General features: G+C 44.0%; 1 protein-coding gene across 3 annotated transcripts in view; it reads left to right on the top strand.

Moving 5' to 3' along the window:
* Positions 1-4,269: 4,269 nt before the first annotated feature.
* OBFC1 (oligonucleotide/oligosaccharide-binding fold containing 1) overlaps positions 4,270-14,261 on the top strand; it is a 38,525-nt gene continuing 28,533 nt past the window's right edge. For 2 of the 3 annotated variants that reach the window (XM_012661644.1, XM_012661642.1), the window contains exons 1-3: positions 4,270-4,443; positions 4,735-4,929; positions 10,924-11,019. In XM_012661644.1, the coding sequence (XP_012517098.1) occupies positions 4,797-4,929; positions 10,924-11,019 (229 nt within the window). In that variant the 5' untranslated portion in view covers positions 4,270-4,443; positions 4,735-4,796. The remainder of the gene's footprint in view (positions 4,444-4,734; positions 4,930-10,923; positions 11,020-14,261) is intronic. The other variant, XM_012661643.1, reaches the window with a different exon arrangement.

Raw genomic sequence — 14,261 nt, 5'->3', positions numbered from 1 at the left:
GACTACAGGCACGTGCCACCACACCCAGCTAATTTTTCTATTTTCTGTAGAAATGGGGTCTTGCTCTTGCTCAGGCTGGTCTGGAACTCCTGGCCTCAAACAATCCTCCCGCCTTGGCCTCCCAAATTGCTAGGATTACAGGTGTGAGCCACCACAAGTGTGAGCCAACTATTTTCTTAAAGCTGGATGACATTTAAAGAGAGCAGGAGAGCATGCTTGTGTGCCAACAAGAAGCCAGAGGGAGAGGGTGGGTAACCTCATAGGGGGTTGAACAAAGTTGTTGAGGAGGCAGGAGAACAAGTGATATAGGCGAGACCCACTGCCATGAGTCCAACAATATTTTCTTCCAGTTTCTTCACCATCAATTGGTGGATAACCCTAAGACACAATTTTTAGGATAGATTCAGTATATTGAGTTGAAAACACTTCTTATATATTTTTGTACTCCCTACCATAGTATGTTAGATGTGGCAGGTATACCTACAATTTTTTAACTCGTTAAATCATTCCTCTGCTCGGTAATTAACAACACCCTATTGCTTACCAGGAATAAAAGTAGAAGCTAATTCAAGTCCTTCAGAGCCTAGCTAAAATCTTGGTCCCCAGCCGGCTTTCACTGCAGCTGCCCTCTCCAGCCAGGCTGCTGGGTGGGCTTGCCAGTGAACACAACTTGCTCACCCTGCTGCCTTTGCCCTGCTCCCACCCATCACAATACTATACCCCCTTACATATGGGGAGATTAAGAATAAACTCCCAATCTGTCATGGCCTACAAGGTCCTTCGGATCTGCCTTCTGCTTACCTCTCCACTTGCCTACACAACCACTCCTGCACTCTCTCTTCTGTTCCTGAACCCAGAAGTACTTTGCTGCCTCCAGAGAGTAGCCCTTGCTTTGACTGCTGACTGGAATGTTCTTTCCTGAGCTCTTTGTGGGGTGGCTGCTTCCTACCCTTCAGGTCTCAGCCTGAATGTCACTTCATCGCATCTGATGAAAGCAGATCTATATAAAGTAGATCCCTCACCCCGTTTTGAACAATCATAAAAAACTTTTTTCTTTCAAAGCACTGAGAACAAGCTGTACTTACTCATTTATTTGTTTATTGTCCTTTCCTTTTCCCCCAACAGAATGGAGGGTCCACAAGGGCTGGAACCCCAATCTGTGTTATCTAGGACAGTGCTTGACAAGTGCTTTAAAAAATATGCTTCCTGAATCAATGAATGAACAGCTCCTCCATAGGGTCAAAGCCCAGCTTAAATCCCACCTCCATAGTGAATGCAAATAATAGCTTCTATGCATTGATTGCTTGCCTTGTTCCAGTGGTTCCTGTTATCTCACCTAATGAGGCCCCTCCATTTACTCCTGTAATTCATATGGTAGTTATTATCCAGGCCACTCATTCTGTATTTAATCACAATTTAGTCTCTTGCTTTGTTGTTTAATATATTAGGTGCTTCATTCTTTGTGCTCTAGTGACATAATTAGTAGCCCCCACACAGCCCAGTGCCAAAGTACACAGACAGAGCTAAAGGTATGCTGAGTCACTGAAGGTGTCTCCCCCAGGGTTGTAACATTAACATAATTAGAATGTTAATAAGTTGTCTTTATTAATGTCAGATAAACACAGCCACACTTTAAAGCAGTGAAAACAGATTTTATTCAGTAACTACTGACAATAAGCAGAAGAACTGAGTTCCCTTCAGATTTGTAGAGAGGTAATCAGGCTTTTTAAAGAGAAAATGAGCGGGTGATGGGGGATTGGGGAGGAATAGCTGGGGCTTGAGCAGAGTCTGAGAAGTGACAAATTACAAAATGTGGGAAGGGAGGGGCTTGGTCCATGTGAAACCCATCTGCATTTGCTAACTGGTGCTTACTGAAGTTATGCTCCTACCCTCCCACAAAGACTGGGAGACAGAGGCCCTGTCTTCAGGTGTTGGTCGGAACAAATAGTGCATTCTTTTGGCGGCCTTGAGTTTTCTCAGGCAGGCACTTTATAGGGGGCTAGGGTCATCCTAGGAATGTGGCCTTGAGCTGTCAGAAACTATGCTAGTGTTTGTTCAAGTCTTCATAGGCTAAAGTTGAGGCCTAACTGAGAAGAGGCCTCAAAGGAGCCTGATCAGGGTTTGGTCAAGGAGAAAATCTTCGTCAACCATAAACTTTAAGCAGAAAATCTAACCCAAGTTGCAAGTAGACAAACTCCATTGTACCTATAAGATGTCAAAAATGTTCAAAACAAGATAGTTTGAGCTTTGAGGTATGAGATATGCACGCAATCCCCTCATTTTCTAGAACAATTTGTTAAAATCTTAACTTTCTAGAAATGATTGTCTATTCTGTGAAAAATGTCTGCGAAACCAAATTTACCAAGTTTCACAATGAGAAGCCATAAGAAAGAGTTCCTGGCATTAAGTGTTAAATGTTGGGTTTTGAAGTATCTACTTTGCAGTGCTGCAGAATCTCAGGCTGCAGAACCCTGCAGTGTTGGCGAAGATTTCAGGAGTCCCTTTGTGTCCAGGCAGTGGTTTGGTGAACCTGGAATCTGCGTGATGGAAACTGAAGGGAAGAGGATCCTCCCAAATTCGTCTAGATGCTTCCGCAGTCTGGAAATTCTGTTCTACATCTCACCTTAGGTTTCATTTACAACCTACTCCTTCAGATTTTGGGCTCAGATGATAAGGAATACCCCTAGACTCCAAAGAGTCCTCCCTTCATTGTAAAAGAAGGCATCAGGGCAGTCTGCTCTGCTTACACCACATGAGTGTGGCCCTCCCTAAGGCTGGCAGTAAACGTGGAGTCCCCAAGGGCTCTTATATCCAGCACTCTACCCTTGAGAGCCAGGAGAGTCATTCCTGAAATCATCTGACTCTGAGTACACCCAATAGTGATTTTCTTCTTGGGTTCCACCCTGTAGTAGATGTGTGCAGTCAGGAAAATGTCACCCAACCTGTCTCTCCCCATCTGACAGGTCAGCAGGAAGCACCTGTCCTGCTGGGTGTGTTTCCTTGTTTCCTTGATGACAGCCTGCCTCCTATAAGAGAGGGTGGCTTTTCTTGACTAAATCTTAAACGCTACAGACTCAACCGTTCATTGCAGTAGTATCTGGGAAATGCTGTACTCTACCAAGGACTCTGTTTTTTAGCTTCTCAGTGGCCAGGGAGGTAATTAAATGCCATGGTTTTAATGACACATTTTCCATCCCAGCTGCTTTGAGTTCCTTCTCTGATAAATAGTTTAGCAATTATCTCTTTGGCCACAACCTGCCTCCCCCAGAATGGTCTGCCCGGTGACCTGTAATCCTCCTGCCATTTTCCAGAGTACCTGTAAATTAGGGAGAACTCTTGCCATTTGGAGTAATGTCTGCACATAGCTTCTTTATGGGAGTGGAACGTGGCTATCTTTTCTCACTTTAAATTAGAACTCCTGGGGACTAAGCACCATCAAGGTGGCCATGATTTACCAAAATGCCAACTTTTCAAAGTTTTTAAGTGTACAACTTTCCAGATTGTAGACCCAGTAAGAGGAAAGCAGACAAAATACATTGCATGATTTTGCAGGGCTAGTGCCTGGCAGAGTCAAGACCTTACTCAACGGCTCAAATTTAGATACTGACATTATCTCCAAGTGAAACTGTAGAATCCCAGTCCGTGTATGTCAGTAGATCATTTACCAACCGTAAATAAACATTTAACATATCCCACATTGCAACCCTCCTTTTTGCACTGCCTTATTTTTTTGTTTGTTTAACATATTAGGGGCCAAAAAATATATATATATATACTTTGATCCTATCCCAACCTCTTGGAGATCCTGATTTAGGGTCCCGTCACCAGCAGGGGATGGGATGAAAAGGTGACTTGGAGGACAGGGTTTGAGCAGCAGGAATTTCAGAGCCAGCTGCGAGGTTTCCGGCGACTTGGGTCCTGCCTGACCCAAAAGGACGCCCCGCAGCCCCACAGCCACCTACAGCTGAGCTTGGGGCGGGGCCTCAGCGGGCTGGGGCGGGGCCTCGGCGGGGCGCAGGATGGGGCGGGGCCTCGGCGGGCTGGGCGGAGCCGTGGCGAAGCGCGACCGCAGGAAGGAACCGTGCAGGCGGGGAACCCTGGGTTAGTCCCCCGCGCGGGGCGGTGCCGGGATGGGAGGGGGCCGGCCGGAACTCCAGAGGCCAGAGCTCCTGCGCTGGGCGGGGCTGTCTCCGCGCGGCTCCGAGAGCCGGAAGGGACGGGGCTGCGCGCTGCTGGGAGCTGCCGGCGGCGGGAGGGGCCTCAGGCGGGCCCATTTTTTTGTTGTTGTTGTTTCCTTTTTCCTCTTTTTCTCGGCTCATCCCGAAAAGCGGAAGGTCTAGAGGCAGAGCGACAACCAGACCCACCCACCGTGCCCCAGCCACGTGCGTGGCCACGAAGGCGCCCATTCCTCCCTGGACCCCACCCATATAAAGCGGTTTCAGAGTACGTCCGTATGGACGTTTCTCCCCAAAGTGAACAGTTGGTGTTTAGCCATTTCGAAGTTGGTCTTTTTGGGGAAGGAGAATAATGGGCGAGCCATGAGGAACTCGGGTCCTCGCACGAGGAACGCCTCTCCCCACGCCTCGTGGCATAGCGTTTGACTGGGCCCTGGACCCTTGGGTTTACCCCCTCTCCCCCCGAATCCGGACGCCCACCTGGGAGCAACTTGGGGGGCCATGCCAGTTTCACCCGCATTAAACACCTCACATCCTGATCGTTGTGTCTCTCATCTAGATCCTTGACTCAGTGATACACATCCTTTCAGGGTTGGTTGGAAGCCACAGCCCAGCCTCCTGATGCAGTCTGAATCCAGCCAGTGTGAAGAGGAGACCCCTTCCCTCTTGTGGGGTTTGGATCCTGTGTTTCTAGCCTTTGCAAAACTCTACGTCAAGGACATCCTGGATTTAAAGGAGTCCCGCCAGGTGCCAGGTATGTGGCTGTTCAGCATGATGGATGGCCTGGGCTCTGTCCCCTAAAGTTGCAGAAAGCTGGGATTAGGGGCTTTCAGGAGAGCCTTTCCTGCTGCAGGCTTTGAAAATGACCTAGCCTGGACCTTCGAAAGAGTTCATTTCTTTGTAAGGTAAAAACAGATTAATTTTTTTTTAATAGGTGTTTTGGGGTGTAACCTTTGTAATGAGGAATGTTTTTACCTGTGTTTGGGGTCTTTCATATTTAAAACCGTTCAGTTGTCTTTTTTGGAACCTGCTCTTGGTGGAAAGATCACCCGACCAGGCATTCCTAGGCCTGGCTCCTTTGCCTAACTCTGTCACTTACCTGGCCTGAGCATGTGACTCGCCTTGCATGAAGCTGCGCGTATGACTCATCTTCTGTAAAGCTTAGGTTTCTTCTTTGTAAAAATGGGGCTTAACCATGCCTGATTTTCTTGTGAGGGTTTGTTTTGTTTTGAATTAATCAGAATCAAAATGTTATAAACTCCCTGAGAAGGAGGACATCATCTGCCTTGTTCACCTTTAATCCCAGCGCTTAGAGCAGTGCCTGGCATGTAGCGAGCCCTCAAGAAATAGCAGGTGAAGCAACAAGGCATTATAAATGTGAAGTTTAAAAGAATTTTTTTAAATGAGAGTAGGGGTTACTAACGACAAGCTTATCATACCTAAAAATACAACAAATTCAGGTTTGGGTAGATTTAAATAATTCACGTAGCTGTGGGTGGATCATCACGTGTTTACTGTGCTAGTTGAGAAGTTTGGTTAAACTCTTTTTGTTATTTTGAGTAAGGCTTTCCAGTGAAGCGCCTTCTGAATAGCAAGCTATGAGTCAGAAGTAGTCAGGAATCTCAAGTGTCCACATTTTTAATGAGATGAGGTTTTGTCTGTTTCCAGCTCTATGTACAAATATATTTGGATGACCTTACACTCTAGCCTTTTGTGCAGATTTTTCACCACACCTTTATTTCCTGATTATTGTTGGAAATGGTCTGTTTTGTTTTGTTTTTTCCCTTGGAAGGCAGCCAGCCTCCTCCACAGCTTTCCATTTTCCAGAACAATCTGGTATTCTTCATAGTTCATCTCCTCAGGAAGAAATTAATTGACACCAAATGCCAGCCTTGCTTAAAGATCTTCTGTGGGTGAGCACGCAAGTGTCAGGGACATGATAGGAGCTTAACTCTTCCTGTGGGCAAGGGACTTTATGATGTATTAAAAACAAACCAAGGAAAACAGGGACCAGTGATCTTTGCCTTTGCTCTTTCACTGGTGAGAATGTTTTTAATGTGTTTTTTAAAATGAAAACTCAATGGTTGAAGCAGACATCAGCCATCATTTCATAGAGTCATCTTCTTTAGCCTACACCATAGGCTTCCAAGGGGTGGGGAATTCCACTAGTCTAGGTTTTTGTATTGTTGTTGGGTTTGGTTTGGTTAGATTTGCCGTAAAGAGAAAACTTTTGACTGCATAAAATTTAGGAATCTTTAAATGGCAAAGAATGTCTTAAACAAAATAACAAAGGTTAAACCCCCAAAATGATAAAATATGAAACAAATATGTTGCGTGATAAAGAATTTGGCTGGCCTTTGCCCTTGGTTCTTTCGGGGACCCTCTAAATTATAGTTTCTTGAGTGATAAGAGTGTCTTCATTATTCATGCTGGCCCCTTGAAGCACACCTGAGTTTATGCTAATGAGGTATCTCATGCTGGGGCCCCTAGGTAATTTCAGGACATGGGGTGGGGGGTTTGTGGGGATGGGAAGGGGCTGTCCATGCCCGAAAGATAGACTATCTGATTAAAGGGTTGGGGTTTTGAGCCAGGTTATATCAGTCCTACGCAGGACTGGGTGGGGGGCGGGGAGCTATAGATTGAGTTCAGTCATGTGTCCAATGATTCAGTTAATCGTGCCTACATTATGAGACCCCAGTAAAAACTGACACTGGGGTCAGACGAGCTTCCCTGGTTGGTAATCATACACTGATGTGTCAGAGGGTGATGTGTCCTGAGGACACAGAAGCTTTGTACTCTCCCAGACCTTGCCCTGTGCTTCTCTCCATTTGGCTGGTCCTCATGTGTACCCTTTATGTATAAAACTACAATCATAAGTATAGCCCCTTCCTGAGTTCTGTGAGTCATTTTAGCAAATTACCAGACCTGAGGGAGTCTTGGGAACTCTCAGATTTGTAGCCAGCTGGTCAGTAGTGCAGATAGCCTGAGGATCCTCACCAAATTTGGGCTAGTGAGAAGTGACTTTACTGAAGTGAGGGCAGTCTTGTGGGGGACTGTCCTTAACCTGTGAAATTTGACCTAACTCTAGGTAGTTAGTGTCAGAATTGCATTGTAAAATGCAAATAATTACAAAATGTCAGCTCCCCTAAACCTGAATTTAGGGTGAACTAATAAAAAATATCGATAAATTTGACTGTGGTGGTGGTAGTGTTTAGGTTTTCGTGGGGTTTTTTTCATTTAAAAAAACAATTCATTTTTAATAACAGCTCACAACCTACAGAAGTGGTCTTTATTGTTTTATAGATCGCTATGCATGTTAAACTTTAACAATGGGTTAAATAATAATGAAACTTTTATTTAAATTAGCTATAATACTTACACCCATCATTCTAGTGGGTACAATGAAATAGAAATAATATGTTTATAAGAATTATATTAAATAAACATATATTTGAAAAATAGTAGGCATTTTAATACTATCAAACTTAAGTATGAGCAATTATAATATCAAATAATAACAGTTAAACTAAAATGATCAATCAAAAGTACTTTTTAAAAGAGAAAATAGGCAAATGTCTTGCTGTGGTTGTGGATGTTCAGGATCGACTGCTTGAAAGCTTGAATCAAATATGCCGGTGACCCTGGATCCCTGAACCGTCACAGGTTGGTCCTCCTTTTTGGGGACCTGATGGTCCAGAGGACATTTAGGCCTCTGTGGGCTGCACGTGGAACCACGGGAACAGAACAGCCACTGGTATTTGTTGTGATCATTTTCTGAGCTCATCGAGCGTTCTCTTGTCAGCAGAGTTGCCATCCAACTTTCTTCAGCTCTCTTCTCGTGGAAGGGGATCTTGTTCTGATAGGAGAAAGTGATTCTCTTCTCATTCTTTTTTCCATGTCTTTTTTCCATCTTCTTGCAGAGGCTGTGCATCTGATACGTGTAGTTCATGTTTCTATATACTTAGAGAGCTTTCTTCTGTATTTTTAAGCAGTGTTTTTCCTCCTCTATTGATTTTTCTAAGTTTTTTTATTCGAACCGTGTGTTATTTTTTTTTCTGAACTTGTTCTCCATTGTTCTGTGATGATTTTAAGATGTTTCTTGCATCAGTCACTTGGGATTGGGAGGATTTTGTTGCATCCTCGGGTGACCCTATTTGTCCTTGAAGACGAGCCGTTGTCGTCAGTCTGTGAGATGAAAGTTTACAAGGGCTCGCTTTTCTGTCCTTTTTTAAGAAAGTCTACTGTGTCCTCAAGTGAAGGCCTGTTCAGATTTTTATGAAGTGTTGTCAAATACAGAGTTTGTAGCATCAGAGGACTGGCCTCCATTACAGGTGACTTGAGGACTTCATTGGCTGGTGCCATTAGTCCAGTTTTCTCACTGCCTTTTCCATAGACTTCAGCCCATGCAGAACACCTTTTGTGCAGCTCTTTTCCCCATCTTGAAGTTTGTCAGCTCTTTGTTATTAAAACCACCACAGTCATACATAGCAGGATCTCCCAGGAAGACCCGAAGAGTTCTGGGACTTTCAGACATCACCAGCAGAGCACCCTCCTGCTCCAGGACCAGCTGGAGAGACATGTGGGTGGCAGGCAGCAAGTCCTCCATGTGTCTGAATGGCTCTGCAGCACCGTCTGTGATGGCCAGTGCACTGTGGGCCACACTGACCTTGTAGAGGATTCCATGTCTACCCAGACAAGAACCTGATAGCCAGGACAGACCATCACTTGGGCTGGGAAGGGGAGGCCAGCCAGTTTCTAGAAAATAGTTCTCCGATTTTGCTCTGCTCGGTGTGCCAATAGAAAGTGGCCTTACCTATATAGTGCATTTAGGGGAGCAGAAAGGGCTGATTGCAGCCAGGGATCAGCCTGGAACTTGGGCCACAGTAGGCCGCACCTGGCCCTGCAGCATTAAACCTAGAGGACCGAAGCAGCGCTGTGCCTCACCCCTGATCTGCATGTGAGCTCGCCAGGGCGTTGTGGTGGGGGGTGCTTCAGTGGAGGGCATCCCTGGGTGAGGCTCATTCTCCTGATTTTAAGTTTGCTTCTGCCACAAGGAAGCCTGACCTTGCCTACACATATCACAAGGATCTCCCTCCTCTGCAGGCCCCCGTCCCTGTTGTGTTTGGTAAATGCAGGCAGCAGGGGCAGAGGACTGAAGGGTCTCACCAGCAGCATTGTGGGAGAGACCTAGATTTCAATTGCGAGAACTCAGGAAAAATTAACTGGAACTGGCCAGGTCTTAAAATTTCATGGATTTTCTATGCAGCTGCTCTGTCCTCATTCAATCCAAGTGTTCCTGGATGGGGCAGCTCTCCTTTGGGGTGACACAGTGACCCAGCTCCTTCCCTCCTGTGGCCCTGCTATCTTCAGCTCATGCTCCCCAAGATCACCTTGGCACTGGTCTCCAATCACCAAGACATCTTTAGAGGTGTGCCTCTGGGGAGGGAGCGGGTCTTGCCTTTGGCTAAATTTGCCACCTTTTGTTTCTTCAAGCCACATCTCACTCTCCTACCATCTCTCTGTCCAACTGAGGCACCAAGGCTGCTCCTCTGTACTTTGGACTCTGCCTTAAGCGACTGTTCCCCAGTTCCTTTGTCTGTAAGGAAAACAGAACCACTTGCAGAGGCCAATCTGGGGGTTCTGAAGGGTGTTGGGGTTCAGGCCGCAGGGCCCCCCATGGATGGGGAGAATAGAGGCTCTGACCAGGCTTGGTGGTGAGGGGAAGAGGTGGCCAAATACCTGAAGTGATCAAGTTTACAATTCATATATTTATTTAAAAAGGAAATCGCCATTTAAAAGTTGATAACCTGTTTCTGAAAGTGAAGAATTCAGCCATCATAAGGGTGAAAGGGGGCTCAAACGGCTGTTAGGCAGAGACTGCTGAGTTGCAGGTGACAGGAACACAGCACAAGCAGCTTAAGCTTAAACGGGGAGCTCAGGTGAGGATGTTGGGGTGGGGCTGGGGCAGAAGGGAAGCTCTGCAGGAGCCAGGACAGCCCTGGCACCGTCAGGGACTCACCGCCCCCAGCCCCCAGGAGTCCCTCTGCCTGTGTCCTGTCCCCAAGTCAGCAAAAGGCCTCTGGGTGTCAGTGGGTAGCTTCCCCCTCTCAGGTTTCTCCTCTGGCAGGAACTTATGTGCTGGCATCTGTCCTCTAGGTTTTGAAAATAGAGTTTTAAAAGGAGAAGTTTTTGAGTTGTAATCTGCTGGCCCCAAAGAGTAGGGTTTTGTAACCTACTTACCATCTTTTAAAAAAAATTCTATTGCCAGTTCAAAGAAATGATGACTGGTTTCTTAGAAAAGCACTTGTTAAAACATGCCAAAGAAACCTTTCTCACGGTTTTCTTTCTCTGTCCTTTTTCCAGTCATTCAAAGTACAACACTGTGTTTGGTCCCATCCTGTAATGACTGTTTTCGGGCCCCTTGTAAGCATTCCACACGGAGGTACATTTCACTTTCACAAGTGGAGAGCAAATTAACGAAATCTAGTTGGGTAATGCTGATTGTCTCTTTTTTGTACTAGTACAGGCTTCTTTAAATCCAAGCTTTCTACTTAAGACCTTTGAGGAAAAGACATCTGAATTTCTTGGGACTTGCCATTTGTTAAGGGCTGATTCTAAAGTCTGGAATTTCAGTAAACAGCATGCTACTGATTTTTCACCCTCCCCCCCACCCTGAGTTAACATTTAATGAAGCAGAAAATGTAGTCATACATTATATAGACTTTGATTTTTTTTTTTTTAATTTTAGGTATATTTTTATACAATGGACATCCAATAAAACAGGTAGATATCTTGGGAACAGTCATTGGAACAAGAGAAAAAGATACTTTCTACAGTTACGGAGGTAAGAACAATTGTGTCTGAAATGGGGTTATGTAGAAGGTCCCCACTTGGCTGAAAGCTGTACTTTAAGCCACCCAGCCTTTAAAGCAGCTGGGGACCCTCACATAGCCCATGCACTTTCCTCTGTGGGGAGCCCCTTGGAGCCCCAGACTTGAACTAAGCGTCAAATGAGGCAGTAAGTGGGAATGACACTGATGAATTTGGTGAAGTGATAGCTGCTGGGAGCTAGGAGGTGGAAGAATTAAAATACAGCAGTCTAGAATCACCATGGACAGGACAGACACCTGACACCTGGGGGCATAGCTATAAATAGCAGAGGGTGGTAATATATGGTTATATAGATTGCTTTAAAAAGAAAAGGCCAATAAAGTGATGTAGTGGACATTGAAAACTAAGAAGGGGGAGGATGAAATGTGGTTGAGGGATTAATATCTACCTGTCAGGTACAATGTACACTGTTCTGGTGATGGGTACACTAAAAGCCCTGACTTCCGCATTATACAATTCATTCATGTCACAAAAAACACTTGTTACCCCCTAAATCTATTGAAATGGAAAAAAAGTTGCTAGTAATTTGAAAAACTCAAAAATAAAATTTAAAGATCAGATTAAGAGACTTTTAACAAAACAAGGAAGTATGAAAAATAACGTTTCAAGATTTATATCTAGAACAGTTTTTTTAAAAAAAAAGCCTTTTGGTACTCAAAGGGGTAAATATCCATTATCAGAAAATTCTCCTTCCTTCACGATCATGGAAACTAAATGAGAATTTCTATATTTTGGACACCAGAGGAGTTGCTAGAATGTGATTTTAGTGTGATGGGTCTTGATTTTTTCATCAAGTTGACTGTAAGCATTTTAATACATTGCCTTGTGAAACTGTAAAATTCTCTGTAGTTAAGAGGACAAGCCAGATATTTTGTGAGAGGCTTAACTTTGAATTCCAAACCTTTGCTGGAATTGACATTGTCACTCGTTGTGGTTTTGCCTTGGATTTATATTCTTAATTTATTTGGGGAAAAATAGAAGGCGGTTGAACTTTGTGACCAAGAACAAATCCTTGGCAGTCCCCACATGATTGATAATTTATAGATACAATGTCGTTGCCTTTCTTCAACATGTGTTCACTTTCCTGAAGATGATTGTCTTGTGCTTATAAAATAACATGTGAGAGACAAGGTCTCTCCTGCCTTCTGCTTTTTGCTAGCATATATTTTTTTTAACTCTGAAATAGATCGTCTTTTCAGGCTTTCCCATACTGAGTCTCTGCTTTATTTTTCTGAAGTTATTGGTCCTGTTTTTCTCCAGACAACTCAACAAACATTTGCTAAGTTTCTACAGTGTACCCAGCTGTGGGCAAGTACATTGTCTTTAGTATAATAAAGTGATTCTTCTCCAAACACCAGTGATGAAATAATAGTGCCTTTCAATTTACAAAGCACTTTTACATGCATTATGTCAATGTTATTCTCCCCCAATCATTCAAAATAGAAAGGACAGATATTATTTCCACTTTGTAGATGAGAAAACTAAGGCTCACTCACTTGCTCAAGGTTTAACCGGTGGAGGTTTGTATGTCCAATGTACTGTTTACTGACTCCAGTGTGCTCTGTAGTCTTGTGTAACTCAGTCTGATTTTTCTCTCCCCTTCTTTCCCACCCCCAACTCCCACCAAAAAAAAAAAAAGTCAACTGAGTCTGGTGTTTAGTTTTCTGTTTTTCAGATCAAATAAATGAGACTGTTTGAGGCCTGCAGTCCTGGCCCTAGAACCAGGCTACATATTAGGCGTGTGAGGTAAAAAGACTTCGGTTAACCCCTTTCCCATTATGAAAAGATTAAGGTGATATGTTTGACTCTTTCCCAATAAGCGTTTCTCTCTAAGTGGGTGTCTGGGCATAACACATCTGGGGGCTAGGGGAGGATGACAAGCATTTGAACATTGAAGTCATGGAGAGTAGAAATGCTTTTGCAACTTTTGTCCTTGGGAGAGCTGCCTCTCTGCCTGCTGTCCTCAAGCCCAGCTTGGCTCTCGGCCACCTACAGGTGGCCCCTCCCTGCTGCTCTAGGTCCTGCTTCCCCTGACTCACCACGGGCCTGTGCTGGGGGTGCTTCCTGCTCACATTGACTCGTCCCAGGGCTGAAACAAAGGGCCAGTGGCTCAGGCGGTGCTGCCCAGCCGGGGAGGATGTTGTGCAGTGCTGGGAGGATGCTTCTCTTCTGGGGCATTCCAGCAGCCAGCCATCAGGGCGCCACGGCCTGGGGGCTGCTGGGAGAGGTCAAACCTGGGAAGTCAGAGGAGTTGGTCGTAGTACCCGGAGTGCACAGAACACCTGGCAGCAACTCGAGCTCAGACCTAACTTGGGAGGCTACAGTCAAGACCAGAATGACCTCACATTTTCTAGAATGAGTGTTCATATGCTAATTTTTTTACTTTCTATCATAAGTCAAAGTTTTCAGCTGGCCAGAGAAATGGTGTATCTAGAAGTGTCATACATTTTTAAACACAAAATGTCCTTACTGATTTGTTTTGCTTCTTAAAATGATACTCATTATAAAAAAATATATAAGCTAGAGAAATTTTAATACATAAAAGTACATAAAAGTCATGTGAAACACTATAAATCAGGCAAAAACAATATCAGTGTTTAGGTGAACATTCTTCCTAATATTCCCAACATGTTCATAATATTGAAGAAATATAGAAATGCTTTATTTCCTTAGTACTTTTACACATATTTCTTTCTCTTTTTAAAGTTTGTGAAGGTAGGCTTATAGTCAGTGCATACACTGAATATAGAGTTCCTTCCCCAAACTCCAAAAGAAGCTTTCTAATAGTGTTTAATGTCTTAAAACCATTTCTGTCAAAATATACTATTTAATGTTTTACATATAACAGATTATATATAAGATTGTATATAAAATTTCTGTTTTACAGTGAGGCATGCATATCTTTTAACGGCAGTGAACATAGATCTTCATCATAATTTTTATTCTCATGTAGTATGTCATTGTAACTTAGTAACCAATTCCATGTTTATAGACATTTAAATATTTCCAATTTGCAGTATTATAAATAATACTACAGTGAACAGCCTTATATACGATGTATATATCTGTGTACTTGTTCCATTTTTCTCAGGATAAATTAATGGAAGTAATTGCTAAGTCAAATGATATATACATTTCAAAAAAAAATTTTTTAGGAGATGGGGTCTTGCTATGTTGCCCTGGCTGGAGTGCAGC

Source organism: Propithecus coquereli, unplaced genomic scaffold (assembly GCF_000956105.1).
Source record: "Propithecus coquereli isolate 6110/MARCELLA unplaced genomic scaffold, Pcoq_1.0 Scaffold73, whole genome shotgun sequence".
Classification (NCBI taxonomy): Eukaryota; Metazoa; Chordata; class Mammalia; order Primates; family Indriidae; genus Propithecus; species Propithecus coquereli.
This window is presented reverse-complemented; position numbering and strand designations above follow the sequence as displayed.